Source organism: Hypanus sabinus, chromosome 31, assembly GCF_030144855.1.
Source record: "Hypanus sabinus isolate sHypSab1 chromosome 31, sHypSab1.hap1, whole genome shotgun sequence".
Lineage (NCBI taxonomy): Eukaryota > Metazoa > Chordata > Chondrichthyes > Myliobatiformes > Dasyatidae > Hypanus > Hypanus sabinus.
Window position 1 is genome coordinate 39,673,494 of NC_082736.1, and position 17,962 is coordinate 39,691,455.

General features: G+C 42.8%; 1 protein-coding gene across 3 annotated transcripts in view; it reads left to right on the forward strand.

The window, feature by feature from the left end:
* LOC132384108 (RAS guanyl-releasing protein 2) overlaps window positions 1–17,962 on the forward strand; it is a 132,798-nt gene that overhangs the window by 88,635 nt on the left and 26,201 nt on the right. For all 3 annotated transcript variants that reach the window (XM_059955454.1, XM_059955453.1, XM_059955455.1), the window contains 3 exons: window positions 3,072–3,203; window positions 3,947–4,097; window positions 14,070–14,243. In XM_059955454.1, the coding sequence (XP_059811437.1) occupies window positions 3,072–3,203; window positions 3,947–4,097; window positions 14,070–14,243 (457 nt within the window). The remainder of the gene's footprint in view (window positions 1–3,071; window positions 3,204–3,946; window positions 4,098–14,069; window positions 14,244–17,962) is intronic.

Genomic DNA, 17,962 nt, shown 5'->3' on the forward strand with positions numbered 1-17,962 from the left:
ACACCACCAGATTCAAGAACAGTTACGACCCCTGAATCGTCAGGCTTTGTACAAAAGGGGATAATTACCCTCATTTATGGACTCTTTTACCTTGTCATTTTACACACGGTAGGCTTATTCAGAAAGTCAGATGGCATGGGATCCAGGGAAGTTTGGCCAGATAGATTCAGAAATGGCTTGCCTGCAGAAAACAGAGGGTCGTGGTGGAGGGATTACATTCAGATTGGAGGGTTGTGACTAGTGGTGTCCCACAAGGTTCTGAGACCTCTAATTTTTGTGATTTTTTTTTAAATTAACGACCTGGATGTGGGGGTAGAGGGGTGGGTTGGCAAGTTTGCAAATGACACAAAGGTTGGTGGTGTTGTGGATAGCGTGGCGGATTGTCGAAGATTGCAGAGAGACATTAATAGGATGCAGAAGTGGGCTGAGGAGTGGCAGATGGAGTTCAACCCGGAGAAGTGTGAGGTGGTACACTTTGGAAGGACAAGCTCCATTTACAAAGTAAATGGCAGGATACTTAGTAGAGTGGAGGAGCAGAGGGATCTGGGGGTACATGCCCACAGATCCCTGAAAGTTGCCTCACAGGTAGATAGGGTAGTTGAGAAGCTATATGGGTGTTAGCTTTCATAAGTTGAGGGATAGAGTTTAAGAGTTGTGAGGTAATGATGCAGCTCTATAAAACTCTCGTCAAGTCAAGTCACTTTTATTGTCATTTCGACCATAACTACTGGTACAGTACATAGTAAAAGTGAGACAACATTTTTCAGGACCATGGTGTTACATGATACAGTACAAAAACTAGACTGAACTGCGTTTAAAAAAAAATAAAAATAAAAAAAATAACACAGAAAGCTACACTAGACTACAGACCTACACAGGACTGCATAAAGTGCACAAAAACAGTGCAGGTATTACAATAAATAATAAACAGGACAATAGGGCAAGGTGTCAGTCCAGGCTTCAGGTATTAAAGAGTCTGATAGCTTGGGAGAAGAAACTGTTACATAGCCTGGTTGTAAGAGCCCGAATGCTTTGGAGCCTTTTCCCAGACGGCAGGAGGGAGAAGAGATTGTATGAGGGGTGCATGGGGTCCTTCATAATGCTGTTTCCTTTGCGGACGCAGCGTGTAGTGTAAATGTCTGTGATGGTGGGAAGAGAGACCTCGATGATCTTCTCAGCTGACCTCACTATCCACTGCAGGGTCTTGTGATCCTAGATGGTGCCATTTCTGAACCAGGCAGTGATGTAGCTGCTTAGGGTGCTCTCAATACAACCCCTGTAGAATGTGATGAGGATGGGGGGTGGGAGATGGACTTTCCTCAGCCTTCACAGAAAGTAGAGACGCTGCTAGGCTTTCTTTGCTATGGAGCTGGTGTTAAGGGACCCTAATGCGTCAGGCCACAATTGGAGAAATGTGTCCAGTTCTGTTTGCCTCACTATAGGAATGATGTGGAAGCATTGGAAAGGGTACAGAGGAGATTTACCAGGATGCTGCCTGTTTTTGAGAGTATGGATTATGATCAGAGATTAAGGGAGCTAGAGCATTACTCTTTGAAGAGAAGGAGGATGAGAGGAGACATGATAGAGGTATGCAAGATATTAAGAGGAATAAATAGCGTGGGCAGCCAGCGCCTCTTCCCCAGGGCACCACTGCTCAGTATAAGAGGACATGGCTTGAAAGGTAAGGGGAGGGAGGTTCAAGGGGGATATTAGAGGAAGGTTTTTTACTCAGAGTCATCGTTACGTGGAATGCACTGCCTAAGTCTGTGGCGGAGGCAGATACAATAGTGAAATTTAAGAGACTACTAGACAGGTATATGGAAGAATTTAAGGTGGGGGGTTATATGGGAGACAGGGTTTAAGGGTTGGCACAACATTGCGGTCTGAAGGACCTGTACTGTGCTGTACTATTCTATGTTCTATTATAATTTATTGTTATTTATTTATATTTGCATTTGCTCAGTTTGGTGTCCTTTGATCCTGTTTACAGTTACTGTTCTATAGATTTGCTGAGTATGCCCACAGAAAAAGAATCTCAGAGTCGTATGTGGTGACATGTATGTCTGATAATAAATTTTACTTTGAATTTTGATGCTTTCAAAAATATTGGAATTAAAAGTTTCTAAATATCAAAATAATTTACTATGAAGAGCAGGAAATGCTAAAATAAATCAAATCAATATTTAATGTGACCACTCTTTGCCCTTAAAATTGCACCAATTCTCTTGGGTACACTGTTGTGCAGTTTTAAAAGAAACTCATTGAAACATTCCAAATGTTAAAAGGCCTGAACAGATTAGATAGAGCAAGGTTATTTCCCATGGTAGGGGATTCTAGGATAAGAGGGCACAACTTCAAGATTTTAGAACTGAGATGCGGAAAAATTACTTTAGTCAGACGGTGATAAATCTGTGGGATATGTTGCCACGAGCAGCTATGGAGGCCAAGTCATTGGGTGTATTTAAGGCAGAGATAGATAGGTTCTTGATTAACCAGGGCATCAAAGTGTATGGGGTGAAAGCAGGGGAGTGGGGATGACTGGATGAAGTGGATCAGCACATGATTGAATGGTGGAGCAGAATCAATAGGCCGAATGGCCTTCTCTGCTCCTAAATTTTATGGTCTTATAAAATAGGCTGGGTAGTTGTTCAAAGCATCTTGGAGAATTTGCCACAGTTCTTCTGCAGACTTTGGCTGTCTTACTTGCTTCTGTCTCTCCAGGTAATCCCAGACAGCCTCGATGATGTTGAGATCAGGCCTCTGTGGGGGCATACTATCTGAAACCATATAAAAGATCTAAGGTGCCAAAGATGTTTGCACAGTACTGTACAGATTTTGGTGGGACTATATCTATGACCCTCCTACACTGTGACAGGATAGTGACCATGGCCCCTACAACAAAACACACACTGACACTCGATTTGGATTATCACCGTATTCTTTGCGGGTCTGGGCTGGGATAATGGGATCAGTTTGCATCTCAAGACATGTATTTTCTCACTGTTGTCTCACTGCCTTTTTCTCTTCTGCCCCTTTTCCCTCTTTTTCCCTTCACTCTCCCTCCCTCATAGTTTCTGGATTTCTGAGTTCCCAGCAGAGTTTAACCTGGACAGTGGCCTGGCAGAGCAGGTTAAAGAGCTCCAGGAAACAGCGAGCCGGGAGGGACACCGGAGACACAGCCAGTTGGTGGACATCTCCCAGGTGTAAGCAAAAATGGGGCAGGTTGTGTTCTGGGAGGTCACTGGAAATGGGTGTTTGGGAAATCTTTGTTAGTAGATGAAAATATGTTTAACTGGACTAATGGAAGTTTGCTTAAGAGGGGGCAATGCAGAAATTGATTCTTATTTAGAGATCAAGCGCGGAATTGGCCCTTCTAGCCCCTTTGAGCCACTCCGCCCAGCAACCCCCAATGACCCCAATTTAACCTTAAACTAATCACAGGACAATTTACAATGACCAATTAACCTGTCCAGTATGACTTTGGACTGTGGGAGGAAACCAGATTACCTTGAGAAAACCCACATATTTCATGAGGAAGACATGGGGAAGTCCTTACTGAGGATATCGGGAGAGAACTCCAAACTCCAGCACCCCAAACTGTGATAACATCGCACTAACTGTCACGCTACCATGGTGCCCAAAAAATTGGGGAAAAAAGTTTCTGGGATTCATGAGGGAATGAAATTAGGGAGAACGTTTTCAGCTGGGAGGTGCAGAATCTAGGGAGAATACTTTTGGGGGTTAGGTACTAAAGAAATTGGTGGAAGTGCATTTATTCAGAAGCAAATGCTGAGGAAATGGGGAGAATATTTCCAGTGTGTGGAGTCTGATAAATCTGGTTGTTAGTGGATCTCTGTAAGGTGAGCTACTGATATGGTTGTCTCTTGTTCTGCAGTCTATATGGCTGATTTCACCACATTCAATCTCTTTGGTTGTTCTGTTACAGACCTTCATATGAGTGGAAGAGGCAGATCACACAACGCAACCATGTGACACAGAAGAAGAGGAAAATGTCCCTGTTTTTTGACCACCTGGGACCTTTGGAGTTGGCCGAACACTTGACCTATCTGGAATACAGATCATTCTGTCGGATCCTGGTGAGAATCCATCTCTTTTCCAGGTTTGGAAATATTTTTTACCTGGAACAGCACATCCTGAGTGGATATGGAGGAAGTGCCATCACTTAACAGGTTACCAAGGCAAATATCATTGAGTGGTTTCATGCCACATCAATCAGTTTAACATCTCATCTGAAACACAATATTTCAGTCAGCGCAGGAGTACTTGTACTAGAAGCTTTTAAAATATCGCAGCATGGTGACAGGCTCTTCCAGTTACACTCCTGGGACCCAATTACACTCCTGGGACCAATTACCTATTAACCAGTGGAACATGGGAGGAAACGGAGCACCCGGAGGCTACCCATGCAGTCACAAGGAGAATGTACAAACTTCTTACAAACAGCAGCAGGAATTAACCCAGGTTGGGCCAACTGTGGACACCTTCGTCCTGACGAAGGGTCTCGGCCTGAAACGTTGATGGCTCATTTCAACGGATGCTGCCCGACCTGCTGAGTTCATCCAGCTTGTTTGTACGTTTATTTGACCACAGCATCTGCAGTATACTTTGTGTTTACTACGGACACCACCATAGCATAGCGGTTAGCATGATGCTAGTACAGTTCAGGCTGTCAGAATTCAGAGTTCAATTCTGGTATCCTCTGCAAGGAGTCCTTGTGCAATGCATAGGTTTTCTGTTTTCTCCCACAGTCCAAAAACATGCCAAGTAGATTAATTGTCCTGTGATTAAGTTTAGGGGTTAAATTGGGATTATTGGGAGTTGCTAGGCAGTGTGGATTGAAGAGCTGAAATAATCTATTCTGCACTGAATCTCTAAGTGAATCTATAAAATGTGGCTGACCTGTACTTTCACATACAAGTCTCTGGAGTGGGATTTTAACCAATAACTGGAATTAGATTTAAATGTATCCTGACACTGAGCCTCAGCTGAACTTGAGAAAGAAACTCCTTCTGCTCAGTTGCTTTGTTATAATTTCCCAGCATCTATAAAAGCATCGGGGAATACAAGTCCATAATTCATCTGGGTATCTGGGAATGCAGAGGCATCTGGGAATACAGGTCCATAATTCATTGAATGTAGTGTCACAGGTGATCAGATTCAGAATCAAGTTTATTATCACCAGCATGTGTCGTGAAATTTGTAAACTTAGCAGCAGCAGTTCAATGCAGTACATAGTATAAATAAATAAATTGCCATTTACATATATTGAATAACTAAAAATTGTGCAAAAAACAGAAATAATATATACTGTATTAAAGAAGTGAGGTCGTGTTCAAGAGTTCAATACCCACTTAGGAATTGGATGGCAAAGGGGGAGAAGGTGTTCCTGAATTGCTGAGTCTGTGCCTTCAGGCTTCTGTACCTCCTACCTGATGGTAACAGTGAGAAAAGAGCATACCCTGGGTGCTGGAAGTTTATAATAATGGGCACTGCCTTTCTGAGACTCCACTCCTTGAAGATGTTCTGGGTACTTTGTAGACTAGTACCCAAGGTGGAGCTGACTAAATTAACAACCCTCTGCAGCTTCTTTTGGTCCTGTACAGTAGCCCACCCTATACCAGACAGTGATGCAGCCTGTCAGAATGCTCTCCACGGTACATCTATAGAAGCTTTTCAGTGTATTTGTTGACATACCAAATCTCTTCAAACTCCTAATGAAGTATTGTTGCTGTGTTGCATGGATAGGGTTGTAAAGAAAGCTTTTGGCACAGTGGCCTTCATAAATCAAAGTACTGAGTACAAGAGACGGGATGTTATGGTGAAGTGGGATAAGGCATTGGTGAGACCTAATTTGGAGTATTGTGTGGAGTTTTGGTCACCTAGTTACAGGAAAGATGTAATTAAGATTGAAAGAGTACAGAGAAAATTTATAAGGATGCTGCCGGAACTGAAGGACTTGAGTTATAAGGAAAGATTGAATAGGTCAGGACTTTATTCCTTGAAGTGTAGAAGATTGAGAGGAGATTTGTTAGAGGCATACGAAATTATGAGGGCTATAGATAGGGTAAATGTAGACAGGCTTTTTCTGATGTTGGGTGGGACTACAACAAGAGATTATGTGTTAAGGGTGAAAGGACAAAAGTTTAAGGGGAACATGAGGTGAAAGTTCTTCAGAGGATTGTGAGAGTGTGGAAACATTGCCAGTGCAAGTGCTGAATACAAGCTCAAATTCAACATTTAAGGGAAGTTTGGATAGGTACACAAATGGCAGGGATATGGAAGGCCATGGACGCGGTGCAGGTGAATGGGAGTAGGCAGTTTAAATGGTTTGGTGTAGACTAGATAGGCTGAAGGGCCTGTTTCTGTCCTGTACTTCTCTATAACATCTCCTTCAGTATAACAGTAGCAGATTTGCTCTCTAGACAGACTCCTTTGGTCCAGTGATTCCAATAAAACAAGATAAGACCAAAAGTCCATAAGATATAGGAGCAGAAATAGGCAATTTGGCCAATTGAGTCTGCTCCGCAATTTCAACATGGCTGATCCAATTTTCCTCTCAGCCCCAATCTCCTGCCTTCTCCCCATATCCTTTCATGCCCTGACTATTCCAGAATCTATCAAGCTCTGTCTTAAATATCCATATACAGCTACCTGTGGCAAAGGATTCCACAGATTCACCACTCTCTGGCTAAAGAAATTCCTCCATTTCAGTTCTAAAAGGACTCCCCTCTATTTTGAGGCTATGTCCTCTAGTCTTAGACTCTGTCACCATAGGAAATCCTCCACATCCACCCCATCAAGGCCTTTCACCATTCAATAGGTTTCAATGAGGTCACCCTTTATTCTTCTAAATTCTAATGAATACAGGCCCAGAACCATCAAACACTCTTCATATGACAAGCCATTAATCCTGGAATCATTATCGTGAACCTCTTTTGAACTCTTGCCAATTCCACTATATCCTTTCAAAGCTAAGAGGCCCATACCTGCTCACAATACTCCAAGTGAGGCCTCACCAGTGCTTTATAAAGTTTCGTCCTTGCTTTTATATTCTTGTCTATTTGAGACAAGACCAAAAGACTTAGAAGCAGAATTATGCAAGTCAGCCCATTGATTCTGCTCTGCCATTCCTTCATGGCTGATCCTGGATCCCACTCAATCCCACACATCTGCTTTCTCGCCATATCCTTTGATGCACTGACCAATCAGGAAGTGATTAACTTCCGCCTTAAGTATACACATTGATTTGGCCTCCAGTTCAGTCTGTGGTAGAGAATTCCACAGATTTACTACTCGTTGGCTAAAAAAAAATCCTCCTTACCTCTGTTCTAAAGTGTGCCCCCAATCTAGTTCTGGACACCCCCCCCCCCACCACCATAGGAGACATCCTTTCCACATCCACCTTATTTAGTCCTTTAAGCATTCAGTAGGTTCCAATGAGAACTCTACATATTCTTCTAAATTCCAGTGAGTACAGGCCCAAAGTTGCCAAACATTCTTTATATATCCGGAAACATCCTCGTGAACCTCCTCTGAACTCTCTCCAATGACAACACATCCTTTCTGACATATGGAGCCCAAAACTGTTGACAATACTCCAAGTGTGGCCTGACTAGTGTCTACTCATAAAGGATCAGCATTATCTCTTATATTTTGTATTCTATTCCCCTTGAAATAAATGCCAAAATTGCCTCCTTTACCACAGACTCAACCTGTAAATTAGCCAGTTGGAAATCTTGCATGAGGACTCCTAAGTCCCTCTGTACCTCTAATGTTTGAACATTCTCCCCATTTAGATGACAGTCCGCACTATTGTTCCTTTTACCAAAATACATCATCATACATTTCCCAACACTGTATTCCATCTGCCACTTTTTTGTCCGTTCTTCCAATTTGTCTAAGTCCTGCTGCAATCACATTGCTACCTATCCCTCCACCTATCTTTACATCATTAATAACTTTGCAACAAAGCCATCAATTTCATTATCTAAATCATTGACATACAATGTGAAAAGTGGTCCCAATTCTGACCCCAGAGGAACACCACTAGTTTCCAGCAAACAGCCAGAAAATGCCCCTTTTATCCCCACAGCTCAAGAATAAAATTAAGATCTTTCCTGTAGTACCATAGTATTTTATCTGGTTATGCAGCCTCATGTGTGGCAACATCAAATGCCTTCTGAAAATCCAAGTAAATGACATCCATTGTCTTTCCTCTGACCACCCTACTTGTTACTTCCTCAAAAAAATCTTAACAGATTTGTCAGGCGAGATTTCCCTTTACAGAAACCACTCTGACTCTGACTTATTTTATCATTACTGTCCAAATACCTCGAAACCTCATCCTTAATATTAGACTCCAACACGTTCCCAACTACTGAGGTTAAGCTAACTGGCCTTCCTCCCTCCTTAAAGAGTGGAGTGACATTTGCAAGCTTCCAATCCTCCAAGACCATGCCAGAATCAAATGATTCTTGAAAGATCATGACCAATGCATCCAGTATCTCTTCAGCAACCTCTCTCAGGACCCTGGGATGTAATCCATCTGATTCAGGTGACTTAGCCACCTTAAGATGTTTGAGTTTGCCTAGCATTTTTTCCCTTGCAACGGCACTCACATCTGTTCCCTGACACTCACAGACCCCTGGCACACTGCTTGTGTCTTCCACAGTGAAGCCAGATGCAAAGTACCTATTAAGTTCATCTGCCATTTCTTTGTCCCCCATTACTACTTCACCAGTATCATTTTCCAGTGGTCAATATCAACTCTTACCTCAGTTTTACTCTTTCCAAAATGAAAAAAACTTTTGGTTTCCTGCTTTTTATTATTGGCTAGTCTGCCCTCATAATTCTTTTCACTTCTTACAGTTATTTTAGTTACCTTTTGTTGGATTTTAAAAACTTCACAATCATCTAACTTCCTACTCACCTTTTCTGCCTTATATGCCCTTTCCTTGGCTTCTATGCAGTCCTCAATTTCTTTTGTTGACCACAGTTGCCTACCCCTGCCATTTCTTGTGCTGAACATGTTGTAGTAATAATAATAATAGGCATCCGTTAGTCTCGCGAGACCATGGATTTGCAACTTGGAAAGTTTCCAGGGCGCAGGCCTGGGCAGGGTTGTATGGGAGGCCGGCAGTTGCCCATGCTGCAAGTCTCCCCTCTCCACACCAAGGGCCGATACAGCTTGGCACCAGTGTCATCGCAGAGCAATGTGTAGTGAAGTGCCTTGCTCAAGGACACAAGATGCTACTTTAGCTGAGGCTCAAACAAGCGACCAACAAGCGATCACTAGACCAACGCCTTAACCACTTGACCACATGCCAACTGAATATGTAACCTACTCTAGAAACTGTCTAAAATTTCCCTACTGCATAGCCCCTATTTTTCTAAGTTTCATGTACCTATCTAAGAGTCTCTTAAAAGGCCCTATAGTATCCCGTTGTGTTAGTCATTTCAGTCCTGGGAAAATGCCTCTGGCTATCCACATAATCAATGCCTGTCATCATCTTATACACCTCTATCAGGTCACCTCTCATCCTCTGTCACTCCAAGAAGAAAAGGCCAAGTTCACTCAACCTATTCTCATAAGGCATGCTCTCAATCCAGACAACATCCTTGTATATCCTCTCTGCACTTTCTCTATAGTATCCACATCCTTCCTGTAGTGAAGTGACCAGAACTGAACATAATACTCCAAGTGGGGTCTAACTAAGGTCTTCTATAGCTTTAATATTGCCTCTTGGCTCTTGAACTCAATCCCATGGTTGATGAAGGCCACCACACCATATGGCTTCTTAACAATACTCTCAAACTATGCAGCAATTTTGATTGTCCTATGAACAAGAATTGCAAGATCTTGCTGATCCTCCACACTGCCAAGAATCTTACCATTAATATTATGTTATTCTTATATTCTTCAATTAATATTCACTGTCCTCCATGCAGAATATGAATCATCTACAACCACCCCTCTGTGGGCAAGCCAATTCTGGATCCACAAAGCAAGGTCTCCTTGGATCCCATGCCTCCTTACTTTCCGAATGAACCTTGCATGGGGAAACCTTATCAAATGCCTTACTGAAATCCATATACAGTACATTCCCTGCTCTACCTTCATAAATGTGTTTTGTTACATCCTCAAAGAATTCAATCAGGCTCATAAGGCATGACCTGTCCTTGACAAAGCCATGCTGACTATCCATAATCAGATTATCTCTCTAAATTCTCATAGATTCTACCTGTACCTCCTACCTGATGGTAACAGTAAGAAAAGACCAGTCTTAGATGCTGGAGGTCCTTAATAATGGACGCTGCCTCACTGAGACACCGCTCCCTGAAGATGTCCTGGGTACTTTGTAGGTTAGTACCCAAGATGGAACTGACTAGATTTACAACCCTCTGCAGCTTGTTTCAGTCCTGTACAGTAGTTTCCCCCCGCATACCATACAGTGATTCAGCCTGTCAGTATGTATACTATATACAACTTCGAGATTTGTCTCCTTACAGGCAGCCACAAAACAATTGAACCCATTAAAAAATGACCATCAAACACCAAACACAGAAAAAATCAAACTGGCCAAACGGTAGGTCATTCTTCGCTCTTGGACCCAGGTCCAGCTGTTCAAAAAGCTCTCAGCACTGGGCTGTGCTGGCTCAATTTGGCCCTTTCCAGTTCTACCAGTGCTTAAATCTGTCAAACCTTGCTTGGCCCTCAGCCACTCGACTGCCTCGGCTCAGTTCTGTCACTTCAAATTGCCTCCAAGTCTGCTCCAGCGGACAAACGTGGGTTCATACCTAACTCTTAGACCCAGGCCCTGTCACCTTGATTTGGACCATAAATGCCATGCTGCAACCATCAAGACTTCAATTCACACCGAGCATCTTCTTGTGGAGGGTGTAAATTGTTCCTTAAATATATTGGTGAATTCTCACAGGGGCCAATATTTTACTCCCAAACCAACATTTTATTTTGAGGAGTACAGTTGCTAAGTCTTCAAGAGTGACCCAGAGCTTTTGGTTGGCTGCCCACTGTAATTCCCCACCCCATTCCCACTCTGACCAAATGGGTCTGTGGCCTCCTGAACTCTTACAGTGTGGTCCACATTTGCCAGAGCATGTTGCAGTCTGCAGGGCTCAATGCTAAATTCTCCAACTTGAGGTCACTTTCTGTTTCTCTCTGTTTTTATCAGCATTGACCATTCAGTTTTGCTATTCGATCTGCATATTCTTATCCACTGGTATTGCCCCCTGGGTTAGATGAGCCATCATTACCCAGACTTCACAATATCATACTCTGTCTATTTAATGGTTTTGTTATTTCACCCTGCGGCAGACATTCTCTGTGTTCCGCCCATTGCCCTCCCACAACATGCCTGCTACCTTGCCTTCTGACCTCAATTCTGATGGGCCTTCCACTTGAAAAGCTGACTGTAGTTTTTCACAAATACTGCCTGACCTACTGAGTTTCCTGGCACTTTCTGTTCTCCTGACAAAAGCAGATATCGGTATCTGGTCATGAGCACACTGCTATCTATGGTAAGTTACTGTGGCCGATTTCTTTTGTTGACTTCCTGCAGTGTACAGAGAGCATATTTCACAGATGTACTTACTTTGTTGTGAAGTGTTTGTAAGTTGGTGCACCTGGACAAGCAAGTCAGCTATTTGCAAGTTACCTGGTGTTCTATATTCAAACACCATTTACAATCTGAAAGTTGTCAATTCACTCCTGGAAATGAGGCCAGAAGAGGTAAAATAAACCAAAAGCTGTTTCAATACCAATGAGCATTATCAATTTGAGCTGCTCCCTCGTTATCTCTGTACCAAACAAAATCCTGTTTCCTATTTTAGAAGGCATGATGAGAAAACAGTTGGACAATATTTTCTGCTTTTCCATAAGAAGTATTTTCATTTTGCCAGTTAAAAGGGACAGCCTGGACCTGTCACTGAATTTCAAGGGCCAAACTATGAGTTAACTTTGACTTCTTCCAAAATATTAATTCAATATTAAAAGTTTGTTGCTTTACAAATAGATTTTGGAGTTTTTCTACTCTACCTAACCCAGAGGTCGGCAACCTGCCACATGCGGCTCTTTGATCTCTGTGATGCGGCTCCCCGTGGTTTGTTAGCTTTTGAAATGTAATTCGAAATTTGAAGATTATGGTGATCTTGTACAATCTGAAAACTTTGCGGAGACACCGTTTCCTGGCACATCCGAACCGGCTCACAATTAGCCACCGTTCCGGCTAAGGAAGATAGCGGGGGTTTGTGAGTACGTGTCTTTTGGAGCATCCACGCCCACGGGGACGGGTTGAGGGAGGCTTTAAAGCAAGGCTGTTTAGTTCGAATAAAGTTACCTTTGACTGCAGTCTTTATTTTAGTGCTGCGTGTAGCACACCGCTACAACGTGTTTTTTTATCGCTATTAATATACATCACCACTGCCAATGCCTGACACCCGCCAGTGCGCGCTTTCTTTTAATTCTTCGATCCAAGGTAGGCTAACTATGGAGTAACCTTCAACCCAACGTCTTTTTTTTCGGAGTTCAAAATGTTTTTGTTGCATGCAGAAATGTAATTTTGTTTTCTCTGCAGGAGTTCATCAATTTCATAAATGCAACACATTATAGTTTGTTTATACATAGCATAAAGGCAAAAAAAAAACCCGATGTATGCAGTGTTATTTCATTTTGTGGCTCCCAGTGTTTTCTTTTCTGTGGGAAATGGGTCCATATTGGCTCTTTCAGTGATAAACGTTGCCGACCCCTGATCCTAACCGCTTCACTGCCATGGTGAATACCTAAAAGAAAGGTAATCACAAGGTGGTCTGTGGTACCATATACATACTTTGATCATTTTACTTTGAACTTGATCTTTGAACTTTGAGCTCTGAACTTTCAATTTGCTGTATTCTGACTCTGGATTGCTGAGACCAGTCAACCTTAAAACAGACTGGATGAGCTGGAGGAGCAGTTGCTGGCAAATCGAAGGGAGCTGAGGAGGGACGGGGAATATATTCAGCATGTGGTCCAAAGTCCTGTCTTTAGCTTGGGGCAAGGGAGTTGCATCAGCACAACCTTCAGTTTTCTGGACTCCAAGCGGACAAGGAGCATCAGCTCTTCACTTGCTGCACTCTGTATCAGGCAATTTGAAGCTGCCCAGAATACTCAAGAAATTCCAAGGTCGCTGATACAACAAAGATTTGTTTTGAGGAGGACATGAAAGAAATGAAAATAGGTTAAGTCACAGGACTTACAAAGAACAGACAGATTATGATATGATGGATCCACTTTGTAGGAGGAATAGGAAATCAAAAAAATACTTTGGGTGTTGGAGATCTAAAATAGAAATGGAAAATGCCAGGATGAACAGGTTAAGCAACCTCTGTGGACAGAGAAATTGTTCATTTTGCAGAAACAAAATGTCTAAAATGTCAAAAAATAAGTAACTGACACCCTTTTGGTGAATCTGTCAAAAGATAAATATCTAAGACCCCTTTGGTGAATCTGTTGAAAGTTAAATATCTGGGGCCCTTTCAGTAAAATTATCACAAGATAAATATCTGGTACCCTTTTGGTGAATCTGTCATAAGATAAATGTCTGAAATCGTTTTAGTGAAGTTATCACAAGGTAAAAATCTGGTATCCTTTTGGTGAATCAGTTGAAAGTTAAATATCTGGGAGCCTTTTGGTGAATGCACCTCTGCACTAAAACCAGCCAAAGTTGAAGATTGCATTGATAACAGTCGTGCAAAGGAGCATGAGAAAGTTAATTATATTCAAGACATCAGATTAACACCTTGATATGTATATTTTAACCAGTACTTGTCATCTTAATAACCTCAACTCACTAATTGATATTCCACAATGTCATAAATTAACTTCGACACATTATTTCCAGTAAATTCATGAGGAAAAGTAAAATTTTAATCTGTACAATATATTCCCCTTTCCTGACTCTCTACTCTCTCTCCATCCCCTATATCTGTATTGGCATAATGTATTCTTCTCATTCCTGACTGACTCTGTACTCTCTCCATCCCCTGCACAGTTCCAGGATTATCACAGTTTTGCAAAGCACGGCTGTACCAAGGACAATCCCATCCTTGAACGGTTCATCAGTCTCTTTAACAGTGTCTCCCAGTGGGTGCAAATGATGGTTCTGAGCATGCACACTCCACAGCAGAGAGCTGAGGTCATCACCAAGTTTGTCCACATGGCCCAGGTAGGTGATGTAGGTAGGTGATGTTGGGAGGGGGTGGTCCAGCCTCACCACTATGCCCAGACTGAAGCTGCAGAGGTTCAGAGTGGATTTGTGTGACTCTACTGCAGGGAACATCTGTGATGTGAGAGTTTGAGTAATTTTTATCTTTGAATTCACAAAGATAAGATCCATTTGTACTGGGAAATAGGTTCTAAAGAAATACTGAAAAATACGACGTGTGAATATGGTGGCCAGTTTCTGTGGCGTACGACTCTGTGTAAGCCATTCATTTCCATAGCTATTATGTAATGCAAAAGATAATAGATAAAGAAAGATAAACTTTATTTTTCACATTACATCAAAACTTTGAAATATACAGTGAGATATGCTGACTCCTGTTGACAGTCCTTATGCTCTTATTGAACTGTGGAGCAGGCTCAACTGGCCAGATGCAGGTTTCTGCGCAGAGCCTTCCTTTTTCATTGGGACCTTACCCACATCTGCCATCTGGTGGAGAAGCGAAGTGAGCACCCACTTGGAGATCTCTCTGTGTAGGACACCCTTTCCATTGTGACCTGGGGTGGAGGGTGCCACACAGAGCAGCGTGAACAACAGGTTTATAAGTGGTCCATGGTCTCCAGGGCCATCTCCCATTTTTATGGCCTGGAGGAATCTGTGTTCTATGTGCTGAAAACAAGAGAGATTTCAGCCCTTCTTCAAGTGTTTGGCAAGCTGTTAAATTCATACATTGATGTTTCAGGAGATGAGAACTTTGGCTGGAGACAGACATATTGTAGAACATAGACAGAAAGAGGCTTTTTGGCTCATGATATCTGTGCTGACCAGAATGCTAATTTAAACTGCACATCCTGCCTGCACCTGGTGAATATCCCTTTATTCCATCCTGTTCATGTGTCGTCTAAGTACCTCTTAAACATTGCTATCAAATCTGCTTACACCACCTCCCTGTCAGCACATTTCAGACACCTACCACCTGTCTGTGAAACAAGAAATTACCATGTAGATCTCCACCCCAGACGTAAAAGCTATGCCCTCTGGTATTTGACATTTCCACCCATAGAACATAGAATAGTACAGCACTTTACAGGCCCTTCGGCCCACAATGTTGTGCCAACCCTCAAACCCTGCCTCCCATATAACCCCCCACCTCAAATTCCTCCATACACCTGTCTAGTAGTCTCTTGAACTTCACGAGTGTATCTGCCTCCACCACTGACTCAGGCAGTGCATTCCACGCACCAACCACTCTCTGAGTGAAAAACCCTCCCTTAATATCCCCCTTGAACCTCCCTCCCCTTACCTTTCAAGCCATGTCCTCTTGTACTGAGCAGTGGTGCCCTGGGGAAGAGGCGCTGGCTGTCCACTCTGTCTATTCGTCTTAATATCTTGTACACCTCTATCATGTCTCCTCTCATCCTCCTTCTCTCTAAAGAATAAAGCCCTAGCCCATCATTTTATATCCATATCATATCATTTCTCAGCTTCTTGACACTCCAGAGAAAACAACCCCTCTTAATAGTTAATAACCTTTTATCAAGGCAACCTTTCCTTCACCCTCACCAAAGCCTCCACATCATTCCAATGTCATGGTAACCAGAACACGTATACAATACTCCAAATGCTTCTAGGGTTGGGTGCATTTCAGAAAATGTCTGTGAAATGCATTCATTTTAAAACAAACAAAAAGACACAGAGTGAATCATGAATGAATGAGAGCTGGAGAAATTTTCCCAGGATGGAAATAGTTGATACCAGGGGGCATCATTTTAATGCGAAAGGAAAAAAAGTATGGAGGAGGCATGTCAAAGATAATTTTTTTACAGAGTGGTGGGTGTGTAGAATGCCCCCTGCCAGGGGTGGTGGTAGAGGCAGGTAGATTAGGGACCATGAGACATAGGGCCATCTGGCCCATCAAGCCTGTTCCACCATTCAATCTTGGCTGATTCTTTTTTTTCCCTCCTCCTCAATGCCAGTTCCCGGCCTTCTCCCCGTAACCTTTGATGCCATGTCCAGTCAAGAACCTATCCATTTTTGCCTTAAATACATCCACCAACCTGGCCTCCACAGCTGCACATGGCAACAAATTCCACAAATTCATCATCCTTTGGCTAAAGAAATTTCTCCGCATCTCTGATTTGAAAGGGAGCCCCTCTATACTGAGGCTGTGTCCTATTGTCTTAAAGTCTAGACTCTCCTACCATGGGAAACATCCTTCCCAAATCTACTCTGTCTAGGCCTTTCAATACTCAAAAGTTTTCAATGAGATCCCCCTTCATCATTTCTGAATTCCAGTGAGTACAGACCCAGAGCCATCAAACATTCCTCATATGATAAGACTTTCATTGCTGGAATCATTCTTGCGAACCTCCGCTGGACCCTTTCCAATACCAGCACATTTTTTCTAAGATGAGGGGCCCAAAACTGCTCACAATACTCAATACCCTAGTCCTGACGAAGGGTCTCGGCCCGAAACGTCGACAGTGCTTCTCCCTAACCCTGCCTAGCCTGCTGTGTTCTACCAACATTTTGTGTGTGTTGTTGTTTGAATTTCCAGCATCTGCAGATTTCCTCGTGTTTGCACAATACTCAAGGTGAGTCCTCAACAATGTCTTATAAAGCCTTAGCATCACATTCTTGCTCCTGGATTAGAGGGCATGTCTAGAGGAGACATGGCAGAGGAGAGGTTGGACAAACTAAGGCTTTTCTCTGTGACATTTCAAAGAGCATGAGAGATGTCTTAACAGAGATGTACAAGATGATATGAGGCATCAATAGAGTGGACAGCCAGAAATTTTTCCCCCGGGGTGGAAATGGCTAATATGAGAGGGCATAATTTTCAGGTGATTAGAGGAAAGTATAAGGGTGGGATTTCAGGGGTATGTTCTTTACACAGAGTGTGGTGGGTGCATAGAACACCCTGCCAGGGGTGTTGGTAGAGCCAGATACATTAGGGACATTTAATTCTCTTAGATAGGCTCATGGATGATAGAAAAATAGAGAAATATGTGGGAGGGAAGGGTTAGATTGATCTTAGAGTGGTTTAAAAAGTCAGCACAGCATTGTGGCCTGAAAGGACTGTACTGGGCTGTGGTGTTCAGTGTTCTATTTGCTATGAAAATTAAAAGAAAATACACATACAAGAGATTCTGCAGATGCTGGAAATCAGAGCAACACACACAAAATGCTGGAGGAACTCAGCAAGCCAGGCAGCATCGACAGAGAGGAATAAACAGTCAGCATTTTGGGCTGAGACTCTCATTGGGACTGGAAAGGAAGGGGAAAGAAGCCAGAATAAGAAGGTCAGTGAAGGGGGAAGGAGTACAAGCTGGCAGGTGATAGGTAAGACTAGGTGAAGAGGAAGCCGGGTGAGGGGGTGCAGGGAGAAGCTGGGAGGTGATGGGTGGAAGAGGAAAAGTGCTGAAGAAAAAGGATTTTGATAGAAGAGGACACAGGATCATAGGAAAAAGGAAAGGATGACAGGAAACAAAAGGCAGTGATAGGTGAGGAGAAGGGAAGGGATGAGGGTAACCAGAATGGGGAATGCATAATGAAAAAAGGGGAAGGGAGAGAAATTACAGATAGTTAGAGGGAGATTGATGTTCATGCCATCAGGTTGGAGGCTACCCATACAGAATATGAGGTGAGCTGAGATTAGCCTCATTATGGCAGTAGAGGCAGCCATGTTGGAATGAGAGTGGGAAATAGAATTGAAATGGGTG